Source organism: Balaenoptera ricei, chromosome 9 (genome assembly GCF_028023285.1).
Source record: "Balaenoptera ricei isolate mBalRic1 chromosome 9, mBalRic1.hap2, whole genome shotgun sequence".
Classification (NCBI taxonomy): domain Eukaryota; kingdom Metazoa; phylum Chordata; class Mammalia; order Artiodactyla; family Balaenopteridae; genus Balaenoptera; species Balaenoptera ricei.
In genome coordinates, this window is record NC_082647.1 from 35,738,701 (window position 1) to 35,753,700 (window position 15,000).

Genomic DNA, 15,000 nt, shown 5'->3' on the forward strand with positions numbered 1-15,000 from the left:
GCTTGTTAGTAATAAAAATATGTATACAAATTTGAGATGAATAACAATGCTCCTTTCCATGTGCCATAAAGGAAATCATACTGAAACAAAGACATGTATTTTTTTCTTAAAGCTTTATTTTGAATTTTGTCAAAAACAACAACTTAGAGCAATAAAATGTTTGGTGACTGAGCTAGTTCTATGGCTTAAATTGCCATACTGAAGAAATAGCAGCAATAGTGCTCTAAATAATCTTAATGATAAGGAATAATATAACATGTTAATAAGGACTAATATATTCAAATGAAGAAATATGAAATTAGTTCTTTAAAGAATTATATTCTTATATCCTGTCTTTATTTTAGCAAATGTTATTTTTCTTAGAGAGGAAAACTTTAGCAAAGTTACTTAACATTTTAAGAGCTCTCTTTGCTTTTAGAACGGTCAAATCAGTTTCCTATCCAACAAAGTGGTAGCTCACAACTGTTCTGGATAATAGGAGTGCAAATTTTCATTCAAGGTCATGTAGAAAATCCATAATAATATAGGAAGATTTTTTTCTTTTAATTGGTCAGAAATAAGAAAAGGTTAAAAAAATCCTTGTGGAAGTCTTACTGTAATTCAGTTATACAGTTATTATGATGCCAAGTACTTGTGCCTTGTTGTTAAGGTGCTTTTGCTCTATACTCTGTAGTCTACCATTTGTAAACACATCTTTCTGATGTTTCTGCCAACATCCTGGCAACAAAGCAGTGCAATTTCAAATGAGCTAATTAACTTAATTGTTGATGAAGCATGAAACAGTTCATTCACCCTGTTAGCTGCTCCATGACAACATAAGAGTCTCAGCCTGTGAAGTTACTCATCTCCATAAACCTATCTGTAGCTCTCTGTTTAGATCTCTTGTATACTGAAATTGTGCGTGGAAAATGTTTCATGAAAGATGCATATTCTCATTTGAAAAAGAACCTCTTATGAATTAAAAAAAATAAATTATCACTCTATGAAGAAATTAAGGACACACAAAGTTGATTTTAAGCTAGAGAAGCCATATAATCTATCATACAAACATAGGGCCATGTATGTTTCTTTATGATTCTCAGGGCAACAAGTAACAACATGGAGAAAATAACAACTATCTTAAAATTTTAGTTACTATTAACTTTCAGTTTTTTATTCTTGCTGTTAAATAAATACATTAAATATTATTTAAAGTAAGAAATATAAAGTCTGCAATAAAAAATAAACCTTTAAAATCTGTCTTTTGTTTAAATATATGTATGTGTGTGTGTGTGTGTGTGTGTGTGTGTATATATATATATATATATATATATATATATATATATATACATATAATATGACTTCTCACATAATGTTACTGGAAATTTTTATTGAAACCTTGAAATTTAAGTGAATCCAACAAACACGTCTTCCAGTTATTAATGACACTGCTATAGTAGGGCTACTTCTTTTTTCATTCATTCAAAAACTTTTATTGGATGATTTGTAAAATGTTCTCATGAAAAGGTAAAGAGGAAGAGTTAACCGTCTTAGCCTGACTTTGCTAATCTACTTGTTGGAACACACAGAAAACTTACAGTGTGCCTTATGACGGACCTTCACTTTCTTCCTTCAGCTTTCTTTCGTTTGTTTACAACAATCTGCTTAAAACTCCCATACAATCCACTCCCTCCCCTAAAAAAAGTAAAAAACCTACTTTAAAAACTGTCCAAAGTCTTCACAAATGCTTTCACAGCCTGGCCATTTGCAAACTCCATGGCCGTAGAGAGTGTGAGAGGCCCCAGTCTCTTCATGTGATGAGCTGCAGCAAAAGAACACGGCATCAGATTGATCTCAAAAAGCCATAATCGTTGCAGGCTGCTAGCGCCTGTCAGGTTACGATCAGTGACAAACAGGTCAAAACAGGTCAATTCAGCTCAGAGCAGTCAGAAAAATTTAATCGTTCTATTGAATAGTTCAACTGCCAAGGCTAGATGATGTTCCAATTAGAGGAGAAATAGAGCCAAAGATGACTGTTAATAAACGATGAAAAACTAAGAGGACTGTATAATATCATATGCTAATCCTGCCATATGACCTTAACGTAACATTTACCTCTAAATAAAAATATATATATTCATATGTGGTCAAGTGAAAAAACCCTGTGTTTTTAAGAAAGTCATAGGAAAATCACCATAAGATTTTCGGAATGTTCTTTTTAGAGAAGATATGGACCTTTAGAATCATTTACATTGTTTAATATTTATGTGTGAACCATATATGTTTCTGCTAGTTACAGCTGATTTAAAAATTCTACTTTGGAACGGTATTCATTAGCTATCTCTTTCTACAATTATCCAAGACTTTTGATAAGTGAGTATTATATCAGATAGACAGATCCTAGAGACATCAACCAACTTCTGAACTATATAATCATCAAATTACTCTCAATTAAAACAACAGCGTGAAAGCATTCAAAGGCATACCATTTTATAATAATGAAAGCTAACAAGAAAAAAATTTTCATGATACTTCTAGGAAGACATAAAACATCACCAAACTACAGCGTTATATCTTAAACTGTACTGTAATTATATGTACGTTTCTTTGAAAAAACATTTGCTTAGGGGAAAGGGTTTGTGGCAGCTAGGCAGGTATTCACATACATAACAGAACACTATTAATCCACTCCACTTAAATATGAATTTTACAGCTATATATCATATGAGACTAAGCCATTCTGTTAAGAAGTCCTACACTTATGCTTCATCTTTTAAAAAGATAGTTTTCATATTGAGCAATATTTTAGCTTCTATAGTTTATGTAAATTACATTAAAGGACCTGATTAGATAACGATATGCCTGCATAAACAGAACTAAATGGACAAAAAAGTACATGGGTGATCCTTTTACAAAGGCAGTTTTTACACAACTAAAATAAAACAGTAAGTTGAAAAATCACCTAACATAATGTACTCAGTGTTGGTAACTGAAATCAAATAATTTTTCTTTATGAATATTGAGGTAAATTTATTCAGAAAGTTACCACCGTTAAGTTCATTTTTATTATATATTTATAATTCCATCATGCCACAACCATAAAAAAGGCAAACCAGATCTTCTATCTTCTGGTTTATGATACCTGTGTTTATATGTTTATGTATATCCATTCTGTTTTCTAAGCACATGTTTGTAACATACATAAGGGGGATATATATGCATCTTTAATTATTTGAAACTGGTTAAGTTTTAAAATGGTAAAAATGTTCTCATTTCAGCAATCAGGTTAATCACAACACCTTAGCCATAAAAATATATTGACACAATAATTCTGCATGCACTTATTAACAAATAACTTTCTTCAGGAAATTCCCCACTCTATCCATTAAACTGCTGGTATCTGAACTGCTTTTTTTCTAATGAAAATAATATAAATACAAATAATCTAAAGGTTTCTATCTATTTAATTAGTTGTTCTACACATTCTGCCCCTGTTAAGTACAAATCATTATTTTTAGTTTCACAAATGGTGAAAGTAAAGTTTGGTGATATGTAACAGAATGTATCTCCTGAGATTTACCTGTCTCGCCTTGCATTTAGAACTGAAGACTGTCCATTCACCATGGAGTGATGGGTTATTGGTGGTGACGCTTTGGAAGCGGTGGGGGAGGTAGTCGAGGAGGAATTGTTAGTAGTGAGGTCTAGCCCTCCATGCTTAATGCCGTTGTCTTCCATACTGTGAACTCCAGTCACTTCTTTCCATAACTGCTGAATCTCAGCAGGACTTAAGCCAGCTATAAAGTGAAAGAAAGCCCCACTAATATAACAAAGTAAATTTCATATAATGAGCTTAGTATTATCACTGGATTAAGGCCAACCACGAAAGTGATGTTACCAGAATTATTAATATATGATAATAAACCACTTTATACCATCAGCACTATCGTTTTCTCTTCAATAATCAGTTATTTGTTAAAGACTACCAATTCAAGAACAGTACTAGAAATAATAGTATTCGGAATAATATCAAGGATCAGTAGAAAAAACACAGCAACTTCCATTTGAAAATTAAACTATTCAACTTTTAACTTTTTAACTATTTAACTTTATTCAAGCTTTTACTTATTGCTAGTATGAAGTTTTTATCAGTGAGGAACTGAAAGAACATTTGGAAATAACACATATCAAAAGAAATGAAAAAAGAAGTAATGTGGGAAACACAAATGTCAGGGGAAAACAGCAAACACTCACGTTAAAAGAAAAATAGATTTGACAATTATCTAGTTATTTTGATCTTTGTCAGAATGGCCAAGGAAATAACTGAATTTCATTTTGAGGTCCTGAATAAGCCAATATGCTAACTTACATGGATTAATTAAGCAGATAATATCTAAATTTCTCCTTCATTTTATGACTGATAGAATAAATCAACTACTCATTTTAAACAAATTCCTGGCTCAGATTATGTAAATTTACCTGACTTATGATGAATGAAAATAGAAAAGCTAGGTACAATACTTTAGCTTTTCACTGTAATTTTGAAATAAGGAATTGAGAGACTGTTATTTACAGTACTTGACTTACAAAACATTACTTATATATGCCAATTTCTGTGCCTTCATATATTCTTTATATACCTTATGCTCCTTAATCCTTACTACAGTCCAATGGAGCTGATACTTTTATTGTAACCAACTTATTTATGGATAAGGAAGCAAAGTGGGAGAGAGGTTCAAAAATATATCTAAGGTCACAAAGCTTATGTGTGATAAAGCTGTGATTTAAATCCAGGCAGTCTGACTTGAATGCCTTTGCTCCTAAAATATTTTATTAAAAATATGAAAACTGCTGAATAAAGATATACAGGAGAAAATGTACTTGTAATTATAATTGCTATCATTTATTGAGCATCTACTATATTCTGGCGCTTTACATTCATAATCTAAATTAACCTCACCTGACCTTAGGAATCATTACATTTTATCGATGAGGGCATGGAGGCTCAGAAAGATTAACTCTGTTACCCCAATCACCAAGCTCATAACCAGTGGACAGAATTCAAACCTGATGCCCTGTGGGTCCAAAATCTATGCTTTTTATTACTGTGTTCATCTACAGCATATGATATAAGGATGAAAATGCTAATCAAACTTCCCCTGCCCCTCCCCCCACATCAGATGCTCTAGTGATGCTGATCAATTGCGAGCTGCGTGAGAGTGAAGTGGCATGGAATGGGCAGGGGAGACTGGGGAAAGAGAACAGAGTATGATGGTGAGGAGAGCTCTCTCACCCCTACCCCTGCAAGTGGAAAAAATCATTGATCTAGACATAGTGGTAAGTAGCCCAGAGCAACAGAAGAATTCTCAATGTTCCAAACATAACTTCTGGTCAAGTTATTCATCACAGTGGAAACCTTAAACTGCTATGCCCATCACAATTTCAAACAGACAGTTTTACTGAAAGCTATCATTCTGGTGATTCTGGCTCCTCAAGATTTTAAGACATGGCCTGAGACTAAAGACAAGACAGGGTGACTCAGATTCCCAAAGTTATTAAAAGCTGTTTTTTCTATAAAGAAGAGGATGGGTTAATAAAGAAAGGTATTTCTGTTACATAGGAAGTAATTTCTATATAAAGATCATTAACGATTGCTTTAATTCTAGCTTTAACGTGGGATACTGAAACTTTTCTGACCGTGACTTTTTGTTACCTGGCTGCATGTGTTAGGTGTCCTAACAGCAAAACTCCACGAGTAAATCCTTTTCTGTGAGAGCATCAACACATCCACTGCATCAGAACTCTCTGCTCTCTCTCTGCTCCACCGTCAGCTCTTGCCTGGACCACTGCTATAGCTTCCTGACTGTCCTCCTGTTTTCACCTTGGCTTTGGCTAATTTACTTTTCATCTATCAGCCCAAAGTTATCTCTCTAAAGGTAAATGAGGCCATGGCACTTCCCCAACAAGCCCTCCAATGGCTTTCCAGCCTACAATGGCTTTGAACTTAGAGACAAAAAAAAAAGAAAAAAAAGAAAAGAAAAAAAAAACTTACCATGGCCCATGAGGTGCTGGCAGTTATTATTTGGCTCTTGCCTGTCTCTCTGACCTCATCCATCGCTGTCTCTCTCCGTTTCATTCTGTTACACTAGCTTTCTGCTCTTTCTCGAATGCATCAAACATTTGCTCCCTTTCGAGCTTTCCTCTGGCAGCCCTCACAGCCTAGGCCCCTCTGGTTGCAAATCTTCTCAAGACTTCTTCCCTCCCTTCTCTCAGCTGGTTCAAGGGTCACCTCCTGTGAGAGGTCTCTGACCACACTTATCAACCACTGCCCCTCCCCACCTGCCTTTTATCGTGCCCTTCCACCTCACCCTACTTTATTTTTCTTTAGGGCATTTATCGGCCCCTAAACTATATTATTTATTTGTTTTACAGTCTCCCTCCACCATTTTCTAAGAGCAAGGATTTCTTATTTTACTGGTAGACCCCCCAGTGCCTAGAACAGTGCCTGGTATGTGCTCAAGAAATAGTTGTTGATTTAATTGATTAAAACGGGTTCATACAGTTCTCGAAGACATACTGGTTTGTACACAGAAGTTCTGTGACTCTTAAAGGGCACACTGTTTATAACCATTGCTCTCCTATAAGGCCAATGTCTAAAGAATTATAAATGGTACTAGTTGATTCTAACAGACTGAGTGGCTAATAACATTTTATATTTTGGCTAAAGACTCTTAGATGTTTTCTGAAACTATACCAGTTAAAGATGTTATTAATAATTTAGTTTTTGGATTTTATTAATAATTTAGTTAACCTAAATATCCACTTCCCTTCTAAAAGTAGAATTCCATTAAACTATTCATTTGCCTTGAAAATTAGTGGTATCACCATGATATCACAATGATAGGGTGACAAACAGTAGGCATATAAACATTTGATAAATAAAATAACCTGGTCATCATCCAAATAACGATCCTTAATTAAAAGAATATTTAAAAAATTTTAAATATTTTAAATATTTAATTTTAACTATTTTAAATAAGGGACAGAGAATAAATAATGTCAAAAAGAGATTCCTGTTAGCGAAACTAGCTCCCCAAAGCATCTACATATCAGAATCATTTGGGGATCTTTTAAAATTTCCAGTGCCGTGACCATAGCCCCAACAAATCAAATCACCATTTCTAGTAGCTTTTGAAGCTCCACAGATGATTCCAATGTACAGATAATTTGGGGGGAATTTTTTTTTAAGTAAACTATTACATGAGTTTTACATGCCCATGAGACAAAGTTTTCGCATCAACTTGCTTAGCTATTTTCTACGGATACAAAACTATTTATGAAAACGAAACAACTAGCCAATCCATTTTGCAGCATTTTGAAAGTTTGGGGAGTTTTTTATGTTTTGATGATAGGCAAGAAGTAATTTACTTTTTCAGGCAGTAATATAACAAATTCAGCATTTCCTAAACTGTGTCCTATGGAACAGTACTCTCTAAACGCTGTTAGTCTAAGAGATCTCAGAGGCCTGTTGTTTCCATCTCGGAGACCCCTGGTTCATGTTAGCAAGTAAAACAGTTCTGAGATATCTGTCTAGTAACAAAGAAAACTTGAGTCTCTTTCTTAAACTCAGTGTTTTGCAAATATGTTTGAAGGAAAAAAATTAACTCAACAGATTCTTTTTACAATTACACTAATTTATTTCAGTTTTAAATACCAGGTATAGGCTTAGGATTCAAGTGATCTCCAACCCAGGCCCTTTCCCTGAATTGCAGGCTGCCTATTTGGCATCTCCACATAACCCTAACAAATTTTCAAATCTTACATGTCCAAAACTAAGCTCCTGTTTATACAGCTCCTCTGACCCTAACCCACTCCTCTAGCAGGTTTCTTTGTCCGTTTTTTTTAACAGATACTTATATAGTGCTTCTCATATGCCAGTTACTTTTCCAAAGGCTTCATACATAATAACTAATGTAATGCCCAAACCACTATTACTGCTTTTATTATTATTATTACCATCATTATTTTCATTTTAGAGATGAGGACACTGAGGCACAGGAAAGTTAAGTAACTTGCTCAAGAGCTAATACGTGGCCGAGTTCCCCTCACATTTTCAGGTCATTTCTCACACAGCCCCTTCCCAGGACTCCTTTCCTGGCTACCTTGTCTACAAAAGTTCAACTCCTCCCCTCTCCTGTGGTTGCTTAATTTTTTCCTATCCTTGCTTTTTAATTTTTCTCCTTAGCAGTTACCACTATATATTTTACTTGACTTATTTGTTGTCTGTCTTCTACAGTCTGTCTTGTTACATTTTTTTACACTAAAATGTAAGTTTTATGATGGCAGAGTTTGCTGTCTGTTTTCGTCATGGCTTTATTCCCAGCGCCTATACGAGTGCCTGCAGTGAGCAAAAACTCAATGAATATTACTTAATAGAGCTGTTCAGGGACTTCCCTGGTGGCGCAGTGGTTAAGAATCCGCCTGCCAATGCGGGGGACATGGGTCTGAGCCCTGGTCCAGGAAGATCCCACATGCCGTGGAGCAACTAAGCCCATGCGCCACAACTACTGAGCCTGTGCTCTAGAGCCCGCACGCCACAACTACTGAAGCCTGTGCGCCTAGAGCCCATGCTCTGCAACAAGAGAAGCCACCGCAATGAGAAGCCCGTGCACCGCAATGAAGAGTAGCCCTACCTCGCCACAACTAGAGAAAAGCCCACACGCAGCAAGGAAGCCCCAACACAGCCAAAAATAAACAAACAAACAAACAAATAAATAAAAGAGCTGTTCAATGGACCAGAACACTAGTGTAGTGGCAAGCACAATCTGGGAATCAGTGGACTATAGTATCACAGAATATTAGTCAACTTAAAATCTTAAGTGAAGATTATTCATTTTTCCTTTAAAACATATTTCAAGGATATATACATACAATACCACTGCTGAAAAGTTTTATAATTTCATAATTTAAAAATTCCTTGCCCACAAAAAATTGAGAAACCCTATTCTACTTTTGTATGGTGACTTGGGCTTCATTCACTGCCAGGACTACAAATAAGCATTAAAAGGTTTCTTTTTCCAGGAGTTGAGAGAATAAAAAGAAGAATTCCTAATCAAATTGCATATAATATGACAGATAAAGCAATTAAATAATAATTCTTTATTTCTAGAGCTAGAGTTTGCAGAGTACTGGGTGCCAAGCACTGTGCTAAGAATTAATGAAAATTTTATCATTCATATCGAGATTATACATTCTTGGGGCATACAAGGTTTAAAAGTTTCACTTATTGGTAAAAATTACTTGAGCATCTTTTTCACACTCAAAAATAAACGATTCTTTCCACGTCCTTTTATTTTTTACGTCCAGTAATTACTTTTTAATATTAAATAATTTTAATATAGTATGATATAAAGTCAGTCTACTGTGAATTTTTAATTAACTTATTTTCTAGGGTTATTTACAATTAAAAGTAATAAAAGTGAATTTTGGTAAAAGTATTTGTATTATTCATATATTTTATTGAATGATCTGATATTCAATACTTGAAATTATTGAAATATTATCATTAATTTTCACTTTTCATCTTAAATTTTACATTTTGAAAAACTAGTATACACGCATGGCCAAAATAATTGAATCACAGAGAAGGGTATGCATTGCAAAATTAAATTTCCATACCAGCCCTGACCTCTGGGTCCCCAGTATTCCTCTCCAGTGGCAACCATTATTCCAGTTTCTGAGCTACCTTCAGAAAGCCAAGTGTTCATTTATAATTTGCCAAACCTAACATCTTATTGATCTGTATTTGACTAGGGGTTTACTATGACCTGTAGGTAATATGCCCATCTTTAAAATGTACTTTCAGTGACAGGTGGATGTACCTAATACACATTTCGTCCAAATGCTGAATTACAAGAAGTAAAAATAGCTATTTGGCTGAAACTGAGACCACAGGCAAATATCTCCACCAAGGAAAGAATTTCTGGGATACAGGAATATAACTGATGTAAAAAAATTCCTGCTATGATTTTACTATTAAAATTTTTACAGGCTGCATTTTTACAGTCTGATATTCTATTACAAAAACAATGATTTCTTATTTTTCTTGATCATGACATTTTAATGTGGCAAAGTTGACGTTTTCCTTTTAAGTCTTCCCTCAACACATAAAGAATTGACAAATAGAACTTTTTTTTAAGGGAGATGGCCTAAATGGCATTAAACCCATTTTAATATACATATGTTAGTATACTAAACAATTCTACAACAATTAGAATTATGATATAATTTAATCTCCCTCTTCCTGTCTCATTTAAATTTTCTCAACAACTAACTCATTTTTAATATTTCCCTATGTATTTATTTATCCCTAAGTTAGTTTTTATGCATAACAGCATTCACAAGTAACTTTGCAAAGTTTTATTCCCACTATAATAAATGTACCTTCAAACTTTAGCTCATTGATGGAGTTTTCAGCATGTAAAACCCCAAAGGAGATTTTCCTAAATTACAAATAGAAGATTTACTGGTATTGGAAAGGGAATACTAAAATGGTAACAATAATTCTGCATGACGTACATTGTTCATAGTGCTTGGTGCTGTTACCCTGATTAGATATATGTTCTATGTAAGCCCATGATCACAGATTAAGCAAAAAAATCAAGGATGCCAGAGTGGTGTTGAAGTAGCCATTTGGCTATTTAGATTTCCATAAGCAAAGCATGAAGTCCAAGCCAAATAGCTGACTTTGGCTGAATACTGATGCCAAAGAAAAACTTCAGCACAGTCCTAACTCAGCATGAAGGACATTATATTTTATTTAAAAAGATATCATTTTCTTTACTGTTCAACAGATTCCAAGCTCATCTAGTTCTACAAGGTGTTAGTTTAAACCAGGACTGGCTGCTTATCTAGCATTCCCTGTTTGGTCTTTCAGATTGGTAATGAAAATGTTTGTTTTAGATAGCTTCTACAAATTCAAAAATATTTTAAAAGCTGGAATTAAACATATGTACACATATACAAATATATATGTGTGTGTGTATATATATATCCCTATAGTAATACTAAACCTATGAATATATTATGTATTGGGATACACTGACTTCTATCTTATGTCAAAAACATATCAAAGTTTAAAGTGCATGTCACAATAATTTCCTGTTTTTTAACCTGTAGACAGTGGTACTGGGTCATGAAAATATGTCACTAATTAATTACTAGTTGATATTTAAAGTACACATTGTATCAAATAGCTTTATAATCAGTATTTTATTCAAGATTGATTTACAAATCCATCCTTTTTTGACTTCTGTATACCTACAGTCACTCTATATACATACTTAGAGATTGTAATTTAATTGCCTATTTCACATTAAAATCCAATATTATAGTAATGTTCATGATGGCTTGAAATGCTTAATATTTAAAATGCCTTACTTTAAAATGATAAAATACATTACATCATTTTGCAATATAGAGAAAAATGTCTGTAAATCTCCTTATCAAAATTATAATTTTGTTACATCTATCTGATTCTCATGTACATATTTTTACATGGTTGAAAGAAATTGTAACTTTAAAAGTAGTCTGAGCAAGCTGTGTTAAATCATGGGGATAAATATTGCAAATATAGCATATTTTTAAAGATACAATGAGAATATCATCATTGCATGTTAATCCTACTTGGTTTTCATATTGCTATTATTTGTGGCTAATCAATCAGCCAACCAAAAACCTGAGGCAAAGTGAACTGCAAATTGATAAAAAAAATATATTAATTGTCCAAAATAACCAGTAACTGAGGCAGAAATGATTCAGGGCTTACATTATCTAACAATTATTTCTTTACTTTCTCCCATTCTGAGATTCCAGAAGAGCACTATGAACTTATGTTCCTTTACTGTAGCTGATTTATGACACATTCTGCCTGTGTTTGGCTGATGGGACTCTCCACAATGGCACTTTTCACACATTCATCTAAACAGCTGGAAACACAATGATGACTTCCATCTTTTTTGTTTGGACCTAGAGATTATCATACTAAGTGAAGTAAGCCAGACAGAGAAAGACAAGTATCATATGATATCACTTATATGTGGAACCTAAAAATAAAAAATGATACAAATGAACTTATATACAAAACAGAAATAAACCCACAGACACAGAAAACAAATTTATTGTTACCAAAGGGGAAAAGTGGTGGGGAGGGATAAATTAGGAGTTTGGGATTAACATATACACACTACTATACATAAAATAGATAACCAGCAAGGACCTACTGTATAGCACAGCAAACTCTACTCAATATTTTGTAATAACCTATAAGGGAAAAGAATCTAAAAAAGAATATATATATATATATATATCTGAATCACTTTGCTGTACACCTGAAACTAACACAACATTGTAAATCAACTACACTTCAATTAAAAATGTTTCTTAAAAAATACACTTTCTGCTCAAACCCAGATATGTTTTCAGATTTACTTCCTGTCCCTCAATGTTCTCCATTCTGTGAGTTTTATTTCTCATATATCTTACGGAGAATACAAATAGAAGAAAGTAAGTGGTGATCATTTTGTTGGGTAGAGAAATAGTGAATCACTATGTTGTACAGACCAGGAACTAACCCAGTGTTGTAGGTCAATCATTTCATGATGCATGTAAGTCAAATCATTATGTTGCATTATGCTGTATGAAGTTATACAGTGCTGTGTGTAAATTATATCTCAATAAAACTGGAAGGAAAAAAACAAATAGAAGAAAAAAAAGAAGATAATTCTGTCAAAAGAAAGCTCAGAAACTAGAGAAAGTTTTCATTTGAAAACTATTAGAATGGTTATATCATAATGAATTTTCTTGTTCACAAGATATTTGTATGCTTGTTTTGGAAGAATGCAGTTTAGCAAATATATTTCAGATAAGTTACATCTTGTTTCTACGAACATCTATTTTAAACATTCTTGAAATGTTTGTTTGAATGGTTTTACTCAAACAAAATCATACTTCTCTATTGAGGAGAGAAAAAAACCTAGATCCCAAGTATAGACTTTATTTAAATTTTACTAAGAAAATCAATGACATAAATTTATTGCTTCTGTTTTAGTACAGTTTCTATGAAAGAAATCTATATTTACGTTGAACTAATTTATAAACGCCTTTATTTTTTTAACCTTGTTTCTTTCTTTGTCCTCAAGTTGTATTTATTTTTCCAAAAAAACAATTATTTGTGAATAGAACATTCACTGCTGTGGTGACACTATGGTTTATTCCAATTCTCTTTGGAATGATACAGAAAAGTGGGTTTATTGCCTTGTTTTTCTTTCACTATTTAAACTTTATCTCTCTTGATTTCCTAGGAGTGATTCAGTCAGGTGAATTAGAGGATCCGAAGTCAAATGAAAGAGGAATTCTGGGAAAAATAAGCCATGGAGACAGTAATTTGATAAATAAAGAGAAAAACATTTACCACAATATTTATAATTTAATGTGCCCAAAATAATAATTATGTGTATTTAAAAGACTCTTTTATTAGCCCAATTATAATTTTTGTATATTTAATTGTTCTTGATTTTCTTCCGTGTATCCTATAGAGTCAGAAAAATGCACAGCAAGTACTACTGCAATGTGAGCCCCTCTGGAACAAATATAAGTGACTTGAATGAAAGTTCACTTGGATTAAAGTTGTTCCAACAAAATCCAAATGGAAATTAGAATATGCTTTTAGGATGTTTATGGATACATGACTTTTACCTGTATTGAGAATTTTAGCACACAAAGAATCATTCTGTTTACCGTTCTTTTTCATTTTTTTTTTACTTAGAACTCTTTCCATTTCCCAAAAGTTGAGTCAAATAATGAATATATACAATTGTATATTTGTATGGTATTGTATTATTGAATTATCAAAGTACATCCGAAGTTTTCTTATCAGAAAAACAAGAATACAATTGCCAGCTTTTTAAAGCTGTAATTCACAATACAGTACATGTATACGCAATATCCTTTTAGAGAAAGGAGGATCAACATGGTCCCAGGACGCATGATGAGGTCCTCCAAAGCATAACTGGGACTATTCTCTGTAGAAATACATAAAGCCTTCCTTTTATATATAGCGTGAAGATTAGGAGCGTCTATCTTTTTCTTATCAGTTGTCCACCGAAACTCCTATCAGCTCACTTATGTTAAATAGAGTGTTGTTAGCCTTCCCACTAATCCAATTCCCTGCAGATCTTCAGTGTGTATTCAATAGCTTGAATTCAATAGCTTGAATTGTGTTGCCCTTATACATTTTCTTTCATAAGACTAATAAATACACATTTAATATCTAACAAAGCACTTGAAAGCAGTTTACTGCACACTTAAAAAGCAGTGTGGAGTAAAACTTCTGAGTCTCAAGAAAAAGGGGCATGCAACCATGTTAACAGTCATTTTTTAAAAAATTTTTATTTTATATTGGGGTATAGTTGAATTACAATGTGTGTTAGTTTGAGCTGTACAGCAAAGTGATTCAGTTATACATATACATGTATCTATTCTTTTTCAGATTCTTTTCCCATACAGGTTATTACAGAATACTGAGTAGAGTTCCCTGTGCTATATAGCCGATCCTTGTTGGTTATCTATTCTATACATAGTAGAATGTATATGTTAATCCCAAACTCCAAACTTCTACTAACTTTGGGTTTTGTTTGTTCTTCTTTGTCTAGTTGCTTTAGTTGTAAGGTTAGGTTGTTTATTTGAGATGTTTCTTGCTTCCTGAGGTAGGACTGTATTGCTATAAATTTCCCTCTTAGAACTGCTTTTGCTGCGTCCCAAAGGTTTTGGATCGTCGTGTTTTCATTTTCATAACAATTATGCTTTAATAATAAACATAAAGGTTATAAAAACGAAAGTTCTCTAGGTGTAAGGTAGACAGGCCACACAGTGGCAGCAAGTGCAAGCTGAGAAATGGAGCGTGCGCCGCGGTTCGCATGTACCTTGAGGCAGCGACTGGACAGGAAGGGCCGCCTGGCCAGGTGG

At 33.5% G+C, this 15,000-nt stretch overlaps 1 protein-coding gene across 15 annotated transcripts in view; it reads right to left on the bottom strand.

The window, feature by feature from the left end:
* FOXP2 (forkhead box P2) overlaps window positions 1-15,000 on the bottom strand; it is a 531,282-nt gene that overhangs the window by 42,324 nt on the left and 473,958 nt on the right. For all 15 annotated transcript variants that reach the window (XM_059933570.1, XM_059933568.1, XM_059933564.1 and 12 more), the window contains 3 exons: window positions 14,958-15,000; window positions 3,560-3,773; window positions 1,697-1,801 (listed from right to left, as the gene is read on the bottom strand). The exon at window positions 14,958-15,000 is cut by the window's right edge. In XM_059933570.1, coding sequence (XP_059789553.1) covers window positions 1,697-1,801; window positions 3,560-3,773; window positions 14,958-15,000 — 362 coding nt within the window. The remainder of the gene's footprint in view (window positions 1-1,696; window positions 1,802-3,559; window positions 3,774-14,957) is intronic.